This window comes from Rasamsonia emersonii (genome assembly GCF_000968595.1).
Source record: "Rasamsonia emersonii CBS 393.64 chromosome Unknown ctg1118621760041, whole genome shotgun sequence".
Lineage (NCBI taxonomy): Eukaryota > Fungi > Ascomycota > Eurotiomycetes > Eurotiales > Trichocomaceae > Rasamsonia > Rasamsonia emersonii.
The window spans coordinates 37,787-51,632 of NW_013563246.1; the positions used below are offsets into that span (position 1 = coordinate 37,787).

At 51.5% G+C, this 13,846-nt stretch overlaps 3 protein-coding genes across 3 annotated transcripts; all 3 read right to left on the bottom strand.

The window, feature by feature from the left end:
• Window positions 1-356: 356 nt before the first annotated feature.
• Window positions 357-3,810, bottom strand: T310_2819 (uncharacterized protein; the record flags this gene model as incomplete). Its single annotated transcript, XM_013474251.1, has 5 exons — window positions 357-1,889; window positions 2,310-2,331; window positions 2,364-2,762; window positions 2,843-3,360; window positions 3,508-3,810. 5 exons carry the CDS (start codon window positions 3,808-3,810, stop codon window positions 357-359), a joined length of 2,775 nt encoding a protein of 924 aa, XP_013329705.1.
• A 1,475-nt stretch (window positions 3,811-5,285) lies between these two features.
• On the bottom strand, window positions 5,286-10,283 carry T310_2820 (Calpain-like protein; the record flags this gene model as incomplete). The annotated part of the gene is made up of 11 exons (XM_013474252.1): window positions 5,286-6,741; window positions 6,808-7,212; window positions 7,281-7,328; window positions 7,368-7,372; window positions 7,522-8,502; window positions 8,557-8,748; window positions 8,803-8,908; window positions 8,957-9,217; window positions 9,271-9,535; window positions 9,591-9,777; window positions 9,858-10,283. 11 exons carry the CDS (start codon window positions 10,281-10,283, stop codon window positions 5,286-5,288), a joined length of 4,332 nt encoding a protein of 1,443 aa, XP_013329706.1.
• A 2,348-nt stretch (window positions 10,284-12,631) lies between these two features.
• T310_2821 (Non-specific serine/threonine protein kinase) lies at window positions 12,632-13,846 on the bottom strand (the record flags this gene model as incomplete). The annotated part of the gene is made up of 4 exons (XM_013474253.1): window positions 12,632-12,896; window positions 12,959-13,122; window positions 13,324-13,691; window positions 13,810-13,846. 4 exons carry the CDS (start codon window positions 13,844-13,846, stop codon window positions 12,632-12,634), a joined length of 834 nt encoding a protein of 277 aa, XP_013329707.1.

Sequence of the window (13,846 nt, forward strand, 5' to 3'; positions counted from 1 at the left end):
AACCCTTTTATTAACAGATTCATTTATCATTTACCTTTATTCATCTTTGCGAATGCAGCTCATTCATTCGTATATCTACCCTGATACACTTACTCGACATAGGACCTTGTACACACATGAACATGACCGAAAGACGCAATGCTATCATACCCGTACGTTTGAACCCCAGGGGAAAAAAAATAAAACTAAAAAAAAAACAAAATTTAACTCAACCTGCGTCATACCTTTTATCATTCCCAACGCCAAAGAAATGCAAATTTATCGTCATCGCCAATGGAACCTGGGTATCGATAAAGAAAAATAAATAAACCACGAAAGGAGGTATGCAGACGTAGACGTAGACGCCTAGGTATGTCTTAGAACATCGAACTCCGCTTCTTGCTCAGCTTGTTGTTGTCGTCGGAATTCTTGCGGAATCCAAATATACTCTTCTTCTCCTTCAGCTGCGGGGCTGCGGACTGCCCAAAGAAGGACAAGGACGACTGCGGCCGGAGGGGAGACTGATGGCTAGGCGACGAGACGGTAATGTTTGGTCGAGAAGCTGCCTGCCGCTGCCGGTACTCCTGCTCCTCCCGCCCATAAATCCTCCTCAGCCGCTCCGTCTCCTTGTCGATCTCCGCCTGCTTCCTGCGCGCCGCCTTTTCCTCCTCCTCGAGCAGCTTCATGGTCTTTCGCTCCTCTTCCTCCGCCCGCCTTCGCCGTTCTCGCTCTTCTGCTTCTAGTTGCTGCCTCAGACGCGCATGCTCGGCCTCAATCTCCCATTTGGTACGGGGATCCAGTGCCGGTGCTGGTCCGGTCTCTTGCTGCGGAACGGTGATCTGGGGTCTCTGAGGTTTGGTAGCGACGCCGTTGGCAGTAGCAGGCTTTGCCGGATCCGAGACGTGAAATGCCTCCTTCAACGAACCGAAAAAGACATCCCGAATGACGACGGCCCCCAGCATCAGCACCACTTCCAGCCCCTTAAAGTCCTCCATCTCCACCCGGTACAGGTTGGGCTCGTAGAGGGTGATTTCCTTGAACCCCTTGAAGATCGAGATCGTAATGTCGGGCTCCTTGCTCTTCTTGCGGCCGTCCGGAGTGGTCGTCTTGCCCGACAGGTAGCAGGCAAAATCCTTGGAGAGCGTGCCGTCCTTGCGCCAGAAGAACTTCAACTTGGGCGTGATGTCCGACGCGGCCGGATCGGACTGCGTCCGGTCCAGCGTCGAGTTGGACGGCTGCCGGAATGACCGCTGGGGCATCTCGAACTCCCACGTCTGCGGCGAGTTCCAGCTCTTGGGTTTGTAGCGCACGATGACATCCTGGTCGGGATTGTAGAGATGGATCGTGAACTGCGACGGGAGAATTGGTTCCGGCGGAGGGGGCACTCCGCCGTTCTGGCGGATTGCTTCGGCGGACAGGGACGGCTGCGTCCATTCGGGGATGATCAGGACCTCTCCGAACAGCACGTCCGGGATGTATGGGTCGTACAGGCCGACGGCATAGCGGTTTTTCGACACGGGCTGCGAGGGGTCGAGATGGCGCACCGAGTAGGCCGGTTCGGCGTCGTTGCCATGCTGGCAGAGGAAGATGGTCGAGCTGTGTTTCTGACCGGTGGATCTGAGAAAGATGCTGCAGCAGTTAGTGGATGGCGGGGAGGTAGTGAGTACGGAGGGGTATACGTTGGGAGATTCTGTCCAGCATGGNGTTGCCATCAACGGGCAAGGAGCAAGGAGCACTTGAGGGGAGGAAGTTGCAGATGAATAGAATGAGAAGGAAGTCGTTACGCCGTTAATATTGCGCCTTACTGGCGACAGATGCGGAGAGCGTTTGGCGGGTGCCTGGCGGAGGGAAGCTCCGCCACGATCGTCCCAATCAGTCGGCGACCTTAGCCGCCGATCAGGGACCCGCCGCTAAAAATAAATACGGAGTAATATTAATAGGGCATCAGGGGAATTCTTGTCAGATGGATGGGAACTGGAAGAAATGCATGAATTGAACTGCTATCAAATACCACAATTGGGAAACCAGGGCATCTCGAATCCAGTTAGTCATGTGACAATTGCACCGCCACAGCCCCGGAAGGAAGTCCCTTCCCCAGACGATTTCCCATCTGGGAAAGAAAACGGAATCAGTCCTATCCAAGCGTCTAGAGGACCTCAATTCATTTATTGCGTGTCTGGGATCTGATTTATCAGGGATAGTCCATGATAATCCTGCTGCCTGGGAGTCCTGAAGCGTGCCCCGCTGCGTCTGACGTAGGCTTCAGGATTCTATCATTGATTTTAATGGAGAAAGGTTATTTCATTTATGTCTTCGAACTAAGTTCCTACCAGCATCTCCCAAGTGATATCTCTGGACCTCATAACTATCCAATTTATTCTCACGAGAAAGGACACTGCCCCCGCCTCTCCCTCCTCAGAACCCGCTTCATCTCCTCCATCTGCTCCCTCCCCTTCCCCTCGAAATACTTCGGCCCCAGATCCGGCGTATAGAACCCCTCGGGGCAGTACTTGTCGCCCTCGTCTCCCGGAACAGGCAGTCCTCGCAGCCGGTTCAGCCAGGCCGACGGGCTCAGCCAGCGGTTGAACAGGGTCTGCTTGACGTAGTACGGCGCCCCGTCCCACATGAGGACGAAGTTCCGGCCGTTGGAGTCGGGTTGCTCGGTGAAGACGTCGTAGCGGAGGAGGTACGGGCGAGGGAGGGCCAGGTAGCGCAGGAAGAGTTTGCGAGTGGTGAGGAGGAAGGTGAATATGTGCTGGACGACTGGCGGTGGAGGATCGTACCTTGGGCAGACGACAAATGATTTAGCTGGTTTGCAGAGAAGGACGACGAGGAGGAAGAGGGGATGGATGAATGAACTCACATCATAGCCCTCCGCAACCGGTCATCCATTATATACGAAACAAACCACTTCCCCAAAGGCTTGAAAGCATCTGGGAGAGCATAAACCAGGACCTCGACCGTCCGATCGGCAACCTCTTTGTTTCGAGGATGGGACATCATATGCTGCTTTTCGTATTGCTCACTCCAGGCGCCGATCTCCTCCAACCAGTGGAGTCCATCCCTGAAGCCGCTTTTCCCTGACGACGGCGGCGGCGGCGGCGGCGGGAGAAGACAATCATAGCGAATACCGAGTGCATCACCCAGACTCTTCCAGAACGTGCCAATGGCGCATTTCTCGAGCGGCGTGAGGCTGCGCCACTCGTACCGCTCGACGAACCGGATGGGCTGCAGCGCGAACAGGCTCAGCGTGTACAGCATGTCGTCGCGCGGATGCGTCCGCTGGCGCGGTATCCGCTGTGCAGGAAGTTGGTGCGCGCGATGGCCGTGTGAGCCCGGTCCGACGAGGGCGGGAAGGCCATGAACTCGCCGATCAGGGTGCTGGTGTCAGCGTAGCGTTTGAAGGAGGTCGAGGGGTGGGCGAACTGGCTCGTTTTGACGAGGAGGGTCGATATGGACGGGATGCCGTACGTCTGAAGGAGTAGGCAGTAGGCAGTAGATAACATGTCAATGAGGTACGTGACGTACCCTAAAAAGTGCAAACTGGAGCGACTTGAGAGCCATGAATGGAAACTCCAGCTGCAGGATCAGCTTCTGGATCTCCCACGCATCGTAGTCGGTCATTGTCGATAAAGATTCCCGTGTCGAGTAGCGCTGATATCGCCTGTGGAGGCTGCGCACTCTTTGGAAACGCAAGAGCGCGACGAGACCAAGACATGCTGGTAGGCATAGTGCAATAGCGTATAGAGCGTGCTGTTGGAAAGGATACAGTAGGAGTCCAACAGTGTCAGGTATGGTATTTAATGTGAGATATTCAAGATACGCAGTCATGTTGTCGAGACGATATAACGCTGAACAGACAGCAACGTTCAAGTGTCGTTTAAAAATAAAATAAGAGCACGATAACATCGAGTAAAGATAAGAATATACACACGCAGAGATAACACAGGAGAAACTCGCCTTTTATACACTACATACTCGGTCAATCAATCTACCTACCTACATTTAATCGAAGCCAGCAGAGGAACTCCCCTCCCCAGACACAAAACAAGAAGCGGGGGCCACACACACCATACGAAGAACCGAGGCTGAATACCATCATCTCCATAGTATTAACAACAATCCAGCTAGAGAGCAATAACATAATGTACATAAGTATGCTAGTATCATCTCGTCTCGTCTAGTTGAATCACACCACGTAGACACGACACGACATATAGGCAGGCATATCTGCATACAGAGCACTAGTTACTGACTCAAAGAAGAAGATTGTCTAATACCACCCGCAGACAAGACGAGGATTCGGACCGAGGAAAAAGGGTAGATTTGACTGACTGACATCTGACATCTGACATCTGACATCTGACTCGAAGTGGAGAGGGCTCTCAGTAAGTGTATGTATGTATGTAGATCATTCATTCATTTAGGTTTGTAATGCACTATGCATAAAAAGAAAACAAAAACGACAACCGTCAGTACAGCAGTCATTCATGACGAAGATTTCGAAATGGCATGTTCAGTTAGTTACTATAACTATATGCAAGGCAGAGGTACTTAGGGTTGCTGTTACCATTGCCATTACCCAATGTGGTTCTAGTTATGTATATGTATGTATATGCTAATATCTATTGCAAACGAATAGAGGAAACAAATAATCCTGTTGCCTGCTGAAGTCAGAGACCGATGAGATGAGCTTGCTTGATACCTAACCCACTGGTCTGCTAGACGTATGGAGTATTGTCAGTACTGTCTGTCTGTCTGATAATGCACCCCGCACGCAAGACTAAAAAAAAATATGCCATGCCGAGGTAAGTTATGTATGTACATACCTACCTTAGTTATAGCATATTCCAGAATAGGGAACGACTGACTGACTGACTGATTGAATGTCTGAACTACTTGATCGTGTTGTATCGTGTCGTGTCGGGATCTTTGGGTGCCGGTGTCATACGATATAGTATAGCCCTAAATACTCCGTACTATCTACGTCTGCACGACTAGCCTAGTAGAATGGCGCCATGGAAGTTAACACAATACACACGCTTATGGAATATTATTGATGGTCATTGATATATTTGCAGCAGTACATGAATCACATGAAAGGGGGAAAAAATTCGTCTACCTGGTTATTATTATGATGATGACAATTATTGAGGTCATTAGGGGTTTAAGCGAGTAAGTGGTCTATGGCTTTAGTGGTGCTGTAAATGGCATGTGAAGATGTTCTTTTTCGTAAACAGGTATCCCAGCAGAAGATTATGTATGTACAGTACATAATGCATGCGCACACTGGGCAGAATTCGCTCTCACGAGCTGCCACTGGCGTTTACCTCCATTATCTCCCGGAACCAGTAGCCCGCCTCTTTCTCGACAGTGTGAGCGGATGCAGGACTCTTCAGCTTTGGTTCTGGCTCATTCCCTGCCGACGACATCTTTGGCGTCCAGCTCAATTCTACCCTTCTCTCTCCATACCCCTTCTCGCGACCCCAGAAACAGGCCCGACGCATCACCGAGACCATCTCCTCTGCCTGTCGAGCCAGGACGGTCCTCTCGTTTGACGATCGACGTCTACGGGGAGTGCCTTCGGTCTCGCCACCCCCAGAGTTGGGACTGGATTCAGCCCCAGCTTCTACAGACGACCCCCCGGCAGGACCGCTAGCGAAAAGCCGCACCCATGGCAACGTCACCTCCAGCCGTCGGATGCCGTAATTCTCCCAGCTGGGCGCGCTCACCCCGTCCTCCAACCCATATGGCGGCCAGCGCGAGAGCGCTTTGCGTCGACGCATCGGCCGTTCCTCGTCGTCTTCGGCGCTGGCTGTCGCTGTCGAGGCAGCAGCCATCTCCTCGTCAGGCAGCATGAACATGTCCCACAGATCAATGAGCTCCTCCTCCTTCAGCTGCGGTATCTGCAGCACCGGCACCGGATACTCCGGTCCGGTATGGTACTTGGGGGACGTCTTCGGAACGTCTTTCCCAGGCGACCGGAGGAAGATCATCGGCGACGCGAATGAGTCAAAATACTTTTCCGGCGTGTCGAAGAATCGCTCGCGCGCATCGAGCAAGGGCACCAGATCGACAGGCGCAGGACCTCTCCTTCGTCGCGTCGTCTTCCTCTTGATCTGCGCTAGGAGTAATTCCATCGCGCGCTGCCTCTCCTTCTCCTTTTTTTCTGTCCCGCGACCCTTGACCGTGCTCGGAGTTAGGGCCTTCTCGATATCTTCCGGCGCGATCGTGCAATACTCGTCCAGTTCGGTCCAGTCGCAGATCGGCTCATACGCCGCAATCGCCTGGATATGCCGAGCCTCTGTCAGGGCCAGCATGAGGGCCAACGAGCCGCCGACATGCGTTCCAAAAACGAATAGTTGGGCGGGTTGAAGCTCCTGCAGAATCCAGTCAAGCCCGGCGAGGGTGTCATGCACTGGCGTCGGATATTTGTAGAATTGTTGTTGTTGCGGGGGCGACTGCTTAGCCACGGCCTGCTCGCCTGGCATATATCCCAGCCGATAGTTCAATGTCACCACCGTAGACGTAGTCGTCGAGGCGAGGACATGTTGAGGTGAATCCCTCCTGAGTTGTTTGCCTTCTCCTTCCTCCGAATCCGCCGATCCTGTCGAACTGGCATCGTTCTCTCCACCCGCCCCATCACTATTACCACCCTTTACATCGCGCTCTTGCCGTGAAAACACCGGTCCGGGAGGCAAGTAGAGAATCACATTCGGACGCGCGGGTTTCGTTGCTGCAACGCGGGGAGGATGAAGCACGCTGAAGTTGAGCGTAAGCTAGGTACTAACACTGAAGACTCTTGGGAAATATTATTTTTTTTCTCACCTCAAACGCACACACCCATTCCCTCCAACCGGTACCTGGACAGTCTCCTCGGTAAATGGCGCAGCAGCAGCATTTGCATTAGCAGAAGCATAAGTCCGCGACGGGGAAAAGAAGTAGTAGTAGAAAAAGGACCGTCCGGCGCGACGCGAACGTGTCGGAACCGCGTAGGAAAAGCTGAAAAGTGGCTGGCAAGGGCCTACGCCGGGATAGCGTAGTCGATAAGGAGATTTGGCCAGGGGGAGGAGGAGGAGGCGCATAGCGCCATCGTTATTATCTCCGGGGTTGTAGAAAGATTGATTGATTGATTGCGTGTGTCTGTCTGGTCGGTGAGGTCGAGCAGGAATAATTAATCGTCTCTTGGCGGAGACCGAGGCGAGGGGAGCTGGGAGCTCCGATAAGATACGGCTAGCCCTATGTTTGCACCTTAATAACTATTTACTACGCCGTAGACAACGCTGAGATCATTCCTTTACATTAACCATTTATTCAGATCAGCTGTAATGTACAATTCATGTAATTGTCTATGGAAATGTCAACTTTGTTCACAGAACAGTACATACATACACTACATATCAAGACATCAAGCTATGTCAACTGAAAACCTGCACCAAGTACATTACATACATGTATGATGTATCCAACATCCACTAAATGTTTTCCTCGTCTAGCGACTCTTCATCCCAGCCAAGCCAGTTTCTCTTGCGTTGCCGACACCGCCGGATCATCACGATCAAGCGGTGCTTCGCCGTCGTCAGCCTTGGGCCGCACCACCTGCAGCCGCAGCTGCGGGTCTTTTGAAAAGACCTTCAGCCCAACTACACAGACTGCATTCCAGGGATCGTCTGTCACTTCATTCATGTCTGAAGACGGAGGAGGAGGAGGAGGAGGAGGACTGTCGGGCAGCGGCTGTTTGTTGTCTGGAGTACATGTACTCTCCTCGGGCATGTCGAGGTCCGAGTCGAATTCAAAGTCCTGCAGCAGCTCCTGGTCGTCGCGACACCCGGGTCTCGTCAAACTCGTGTTCAGACTAGGCCGTGGCGGCCGGCTGGACTGTCGATGTTTTCTCGTGGATGCGGGTCCATTGCCATTGCCATTGACATGAGAACGCTTTGAATGGCCCATCTCAAAACCAGTATCATCCGAGATTTTGGCCTCATTGTCCGAATACTCGACATCGACATGGTCGCCATTGCCCGCGTGCGATCTCGCTGCGGCCCGTCGGAGGGCTTCTCTCTCAGCCTGCCTCTGCCGCCGAGCCTCCATCTTCTTGTCCCGGATCCACTGCTTCTGCAGTCTCTTGATCGTCTGCTCGCGCAGCTTGAGGCGCTCCGCAAACCGATGACGCTCCTCCCGCTCCTCCCGCTCTTTCTTCTCCTCGTCGGTTTCCAACACAAGACCCTTTGTATGTGCCAGGTCGTACGAGAGCCCGATCTGAACGAGCTTCTCGCGCCGTGTCGAGGCGTTCTGTCTGATAACTTCCTCGACCGTGACCGCGTGGTTGCGCCGATAGGCGGTCACTTTGACGAGGACAGAGTACCGGCCGGCGTCCAGCGTGATCTCCGTATTCACGGACCGGGACATCATGTAGTTGTTCCGGCTACGGACGATGTAATCTTCCTCGCCTTCCTTTTGGAGTCGAAACTGGAGCGTGAAATTGTATTCCCCCTCCAGCCCTCGGAAATAGCGAGCATCGAGCTATAAAGCGGGTGAGTGGACGGACTCTTCAGTGGAACGGGGTGTAAGACTCACCTGAGATAAAACGGCCACCACAGGGCTCGTCTTGGTCAGTTCGATCACGAATCGAGTGCTGTGGTAGTCTGCCGACCACGGCACGTTGAGACTGGTCCACTGCTGAGTGACGGTCCATTCCGGGCCAAAAAGACGGGTCCTGTCGAAATGCTGATACTTCTTGAGCAGATCCTCGTACGAGATCCAGAACACCTGCAGCAGCCGTCAGCATCAACAACCACGCAAAGAAAGCAGATCGCTTCGCACCCCATCATTGCCAAATTTGTGATTGAGCCGTTCCATCCATTGCGGTGTCCACTGCTCAGAGCCGTCACTCCACGCCCCGCTCCATTCCTTCTTGCCCCAAGGATTTCTATCTACATCAGTAACAATTTTCCGATATTTGCGCGGGAGAACTCACCTCAGCCGAAGTAAGCGCACGCCGTCAATCTCCTTGGCATCCATGATCGAGTACGAGTGTCCCTCGGAAATGCCTTTGCGGTCTCGCGGGGGTCCGGTGTATTTCGGATCCAGCCAGTTCGAAAACATGCCGGTGGCACAGCCGAACAGGAATTCCTTGTTCACGTTCATGAGTTCTTCTTTCCAGAAGTTGTCCTTGTCCAGAATGTTGCTGGACAGGATCTCCGACGTGACACCGCCGGTCAGATCTTCGATCGCCTCCCTATCGCAGCGTCAATCTCGTCGTGTCATAGTCACGGCCGTCTAGATGCTCACCCCACAAAGCCCCCCTCGATTGCAGAATAGTCGCCGTGTGCTTTCGCATAGGCCTTCTCCAGCAGCGGCAGCCAGGTCTCGTTCTCATCGGCGCACTGCGCGAAATACAATGCTCGCGACCCGGTCTGCCAGACCTTGCGATATTCCTCTTCGGTGTCTGTGCGGTTGATGTCGTCCCAAATCGGGCGTTCATCAATCGACTCGTCGTAATCTGCCGCTCTGAGGTAAAGCTTGTCGTCGACGATACACTGTTGCCATTCGCCGTCTGACCGTACATATTAGTTCTCGTTTCCAAGTTGCTGTCTTTGGTTGTGCCATACCTCTGTAGAAAATGAACCCGTAGACTCCAACCTGCTCATCGCGAGCAACACAGATCCTGTTGATTAGTTCCTTCTTGTTGCCTAATGTACAGAGGGCGGCCATCAGCCAGCAATCGCCATCGCGTCCCTGGCGAACATCCCCTGCCGTCGGTCCGTTGATGTAGAATTGCGGGTTCTCGAAGATATCCTATAAAGCAGTTAGTCATTGCAACCGTGGACGCTCTCGAACATTTCAGAAGTGTAAAAGAGGGAGTAAAGGCTACAAACAGTTACTCTCTTCACACCCTTCGGACGCATCTCCACGTTAGTCCCATCCAGCCCATCGAGATAATCCCTCCTACCGGACTTGAGATCAAACTCGATATCGAAATGCGGATCGGTATACTTCTGATTGACGCGTTTGCACTCGCGCACAATGCGCTCGACGGCGCGCACGCACTCCTTCCTCGCCTGCTCGTACGATTTCACCGCATCGTGGCCCTGGACGACACCCTTGGGCAACTGCGCGGCCTTGCTGCGCGCGTAGGGGTTGTCCGGGAGGACGGTAAAGACCTTCCCTGGGTACTTCGTGTTGAATTGGGCCCAGAATTGCTTGACTGTTCCTTGGGGCGTCTGCTTGGGCGCTTTGCGGGGTGTTCTGCTCCCGGATCGGGACGATGGCGCGAAGGCCATTCCCTCGTCGTCAAACTCCATTGTCTATCTTCACCGTGGGCTGAGAGTAACTTCTTGGAAATAATACCTGTCGATGATAAAGACAGAAACCTGCAGAGCAGTCCACGATCCAGCGTATTTGCTTTAAAAAGGTAGAGAGCGCAGGGCGCCTAAACGCCGCGGCGCACATCCCATCACTATTATACAGACGACAAAGGGGCTCTTCTTCGCTGGTCCCCCTTTTTCTCGTATTCCCAATTGCCCAAGGCTGAGCAAAAGAGACGGACTGACGGACTCCACCGACATCGCGAACTTTGCTTGTCGAGTCCCTAGCCAACCAACAAGCAATTGTCTGCGCGAGCTGAACAATTGGTGCATTTTTTTTCCACCTTTCTATCGTACTCCGTAGGGCGGGACCTGCACGATCCCTGTCAGCTGTGCCTGCGGTCGCATACCGGGCTTCCAAGAATAGCGGCCGTAGGCCAATGGATGGCGAGATACCGGTTAGTGTATGTAGGTACCTCGTAGTAGTAATTCTCAGGTCGACGAATGATGATACGTTCTCTCGAGGACGTACCTACATGCGGGGGAACGAAATCTTCTCACGAGAGATGCAGCTGTCAAGTCTGTCGCGTTCTCAGGCCTGTATCTAGGCCTTGCACGCGGGCTTTCCCGTGATTTTCTGATTTGGTTAGCTTTCATTTTATTTCCTTACTAGAAACACTGTATAAACAGGAAGAATTTGGGGTAAATGATAGTCAATTCGAGTCTTAATATTCTAGAAGTTCAGGTATCTCTCTAAATAATGTAGTCAATAGCAGGGGGGCTGCTGTCGCCGGACATGGCAAGGCTGTCAAGTTGGAGATGTTCGTTGCAATCTTGAAGCTGGTACGAGGACCTGTATAAAAGACCAGGCTCAATCAGAGAGGACAATTCAATACCGAAAGAAATTCCGTCACTGTTGCGAGGAGGGAACTACAAAACGAGATGCATGTGTGAGCCCTAATATAATACAACGGCGACGGCGACGGCGCCAACATGCGACTACACTTCTTTTATGTCGACGAAGATAAATGGATGATAGTCCAGTAGCATTGATGATGTCACAATAGAATGTATATAAATAGACTAGATTGTATGTATAGATAGAGCTGTAGTAAGAAAAAAAAGATCCAGACCACAGAGGAATACCATATCGCCCATATTACCACTAGGAGACGAGTCATCAATCACAGTGTCTGATCTGATTTTTTCTTTAACTCAGGAGTCAGTCAGAAAGAAGAAGCAGCAGCAACTGTCGTCGTCACATGAGTCATGACATGACATCAACAGACGATGCTAATTAGAACTGCTCCTCCTATCTACTAATATATGGGCAAAAGAAAAAGAAGAGAGAGAGAGAGAGAGATCAAAAAAAAAAGAGGAAAAGAAAAAAGATCAACTCAAAAAAAATTTAAACTTGGAATATTTCCTCCCCCCAAATTTGGGGAAAAAAATAAAAAAATAATGACTTATCAAGTGCTGTTTAAATACATACAGTTTCTTCTCGTCGTAGAGTGAGCTAATTAATGCAGCTGTTGATGAATATAATATACAATATACACCTGTTCTAATCAATTACAGTGAACTTAAATTCGTTGATGCAGAGACACAGACAGACGAGACAATTATAGTAGTCGAGACTTGACTTGACTTTGATTGATTGATTGCGGTTGACATGACCTGACATGCACGGAGCTGCAGCAATATGCTTGCTCACTACTCACTACTATTTTTTTTATTTATGTTCACCTACCTACCGTATGTTCAATAGTAGATTCAGTAAGATTTGCTTATTGCTTACTATACTGTTAACTACAGTCCAAGACCTCAAGAGAGACCTTCTTTTCTTCAGTGAAATCCTCAACTCTACCGCCTTGCAGAACTGAACTGTCAACAATTGATTTTAATTGTAAGACTGTAAGAATGCAAGAATGCAAGAACTCGATGAGAAAAAAAAAGGGTATGGTATGGTATTGAATGGTATGGTAATGGAATGGAATGGAATGTGTTCTCGCCCATTAGACTTGCAATATCCAGGACCGGACCGCTGCTTGTTTTTCGTGCCACGTTACTCCAAAGGAAAAAAAAAGACGCAAAGCAAAGCAAAGACGCCCAGTACAAAGCAAGCAATAAAACCAAGGAAAGAAATGTGAAGAAAGAAATGAAAGAATTATGATGATGATGGAGAGGGGAGGGGCTGAAATGGATATAAGAAGAGCTCTGGAGTGACAGCAAGCTTGTCAGGCCAATGCGATGCGATGCGCAGTGACAACTTCACCAGGCCTCCACATCCCTATTTCGCCCTCGTCGTAAAACCGCATGACGGATTAATGTTCTGAAGACTGGCTTCATGAGTGGTATCCGTTCATCCGCTTGCGGCCAGAGTAGTATTCGCTACCATGCTGGAAATACGGGTGCATGCATGCCTGCTTGGCTGAGATCCGCCGCGCAGGATCATATTCCAGGAGCGCATCCAGGAGGTCCAGGCCGTTCTCTTCTAACCCAGGCACCAGTGCATAGCTCCGGTCACGCTTCCACTTGGGAAATGTCGGCTTAAAGTCGGGGTACGAGGTCACGCCGGGCCATGTGGTCTCGTCTGGAGTACCAAGGAGTCTGCATAATCGTTAGCATGTCACCTATATATATATATATAAATTTTCTTGACAAATTCGTACCGGAAGATCTTGAAGATCTCATCAATCTCAGAGTCACCAGGGAACAACGGCTTGCGAGTGCACATCTCGGCGAAAATGGCACCAACAGACCACATGTCCACACCAGTAGAGTACTGGCGTCCACCCAGAAGAATTTCAGGAGAGCGATACCATAGCGTAACGACCTAGCCATCATTCAGTCTCATGCACAAACCACTCCAGGAAATTTTGAAAGAAAAAACCTCGTGTGTGTATGTTCTGAGCGGAACACCAAACGCCCGTGCAAGTCCAAAATCCGCCAGCTTGAGATTGCCCTCACGATCAATGAGCAGGTTCTGAGGCTTCAAGTCCCGGTGCAGAATTCGGTGGCTGTGGCAGTAACGCACACCCTCGACGAGTTGGGCCATGAACTTCTTGACCATCGCCTCGCCAAGTCCCATGTGGTTCATATCCATGCCCGTGCCGTCAGGAAGAGCCTTGCCTCGCCCACCCTCGCTGACGGGCAGAGCCTCCATGTACTTCTTCAGGTCGAGGTCGAGGAACTCGAAGACCAGGTAGAGCTTGTGGCCGTCTGCGTGGACAATGTTCAGCAGCCGCACAATGTTGGGGTCGTTCATCTCCTTCAGCAGCGAGATCTCTCGGATGGCTGTGCTGGGCACGCCTTCATCCTCTGCCTCGAGCCGGATCTTTTTCAGGGCCACGATACGGTTCGGGTGAGTGAGCTCTCGGGCCTTGTACACGACACCGTACGTGCCTAGAGGGAACATGTCGTCAGCCACGGTCACATATTCCTCGGATATCACTCAGTTCACGATGGAATTCCATCAATGGTGCCGTTGCACTCGCGTGCCTGGCTAGCATCATGCACGTACCCTCTCCGATCTTCTCGATCTTCTGGTAGTTCTCCAT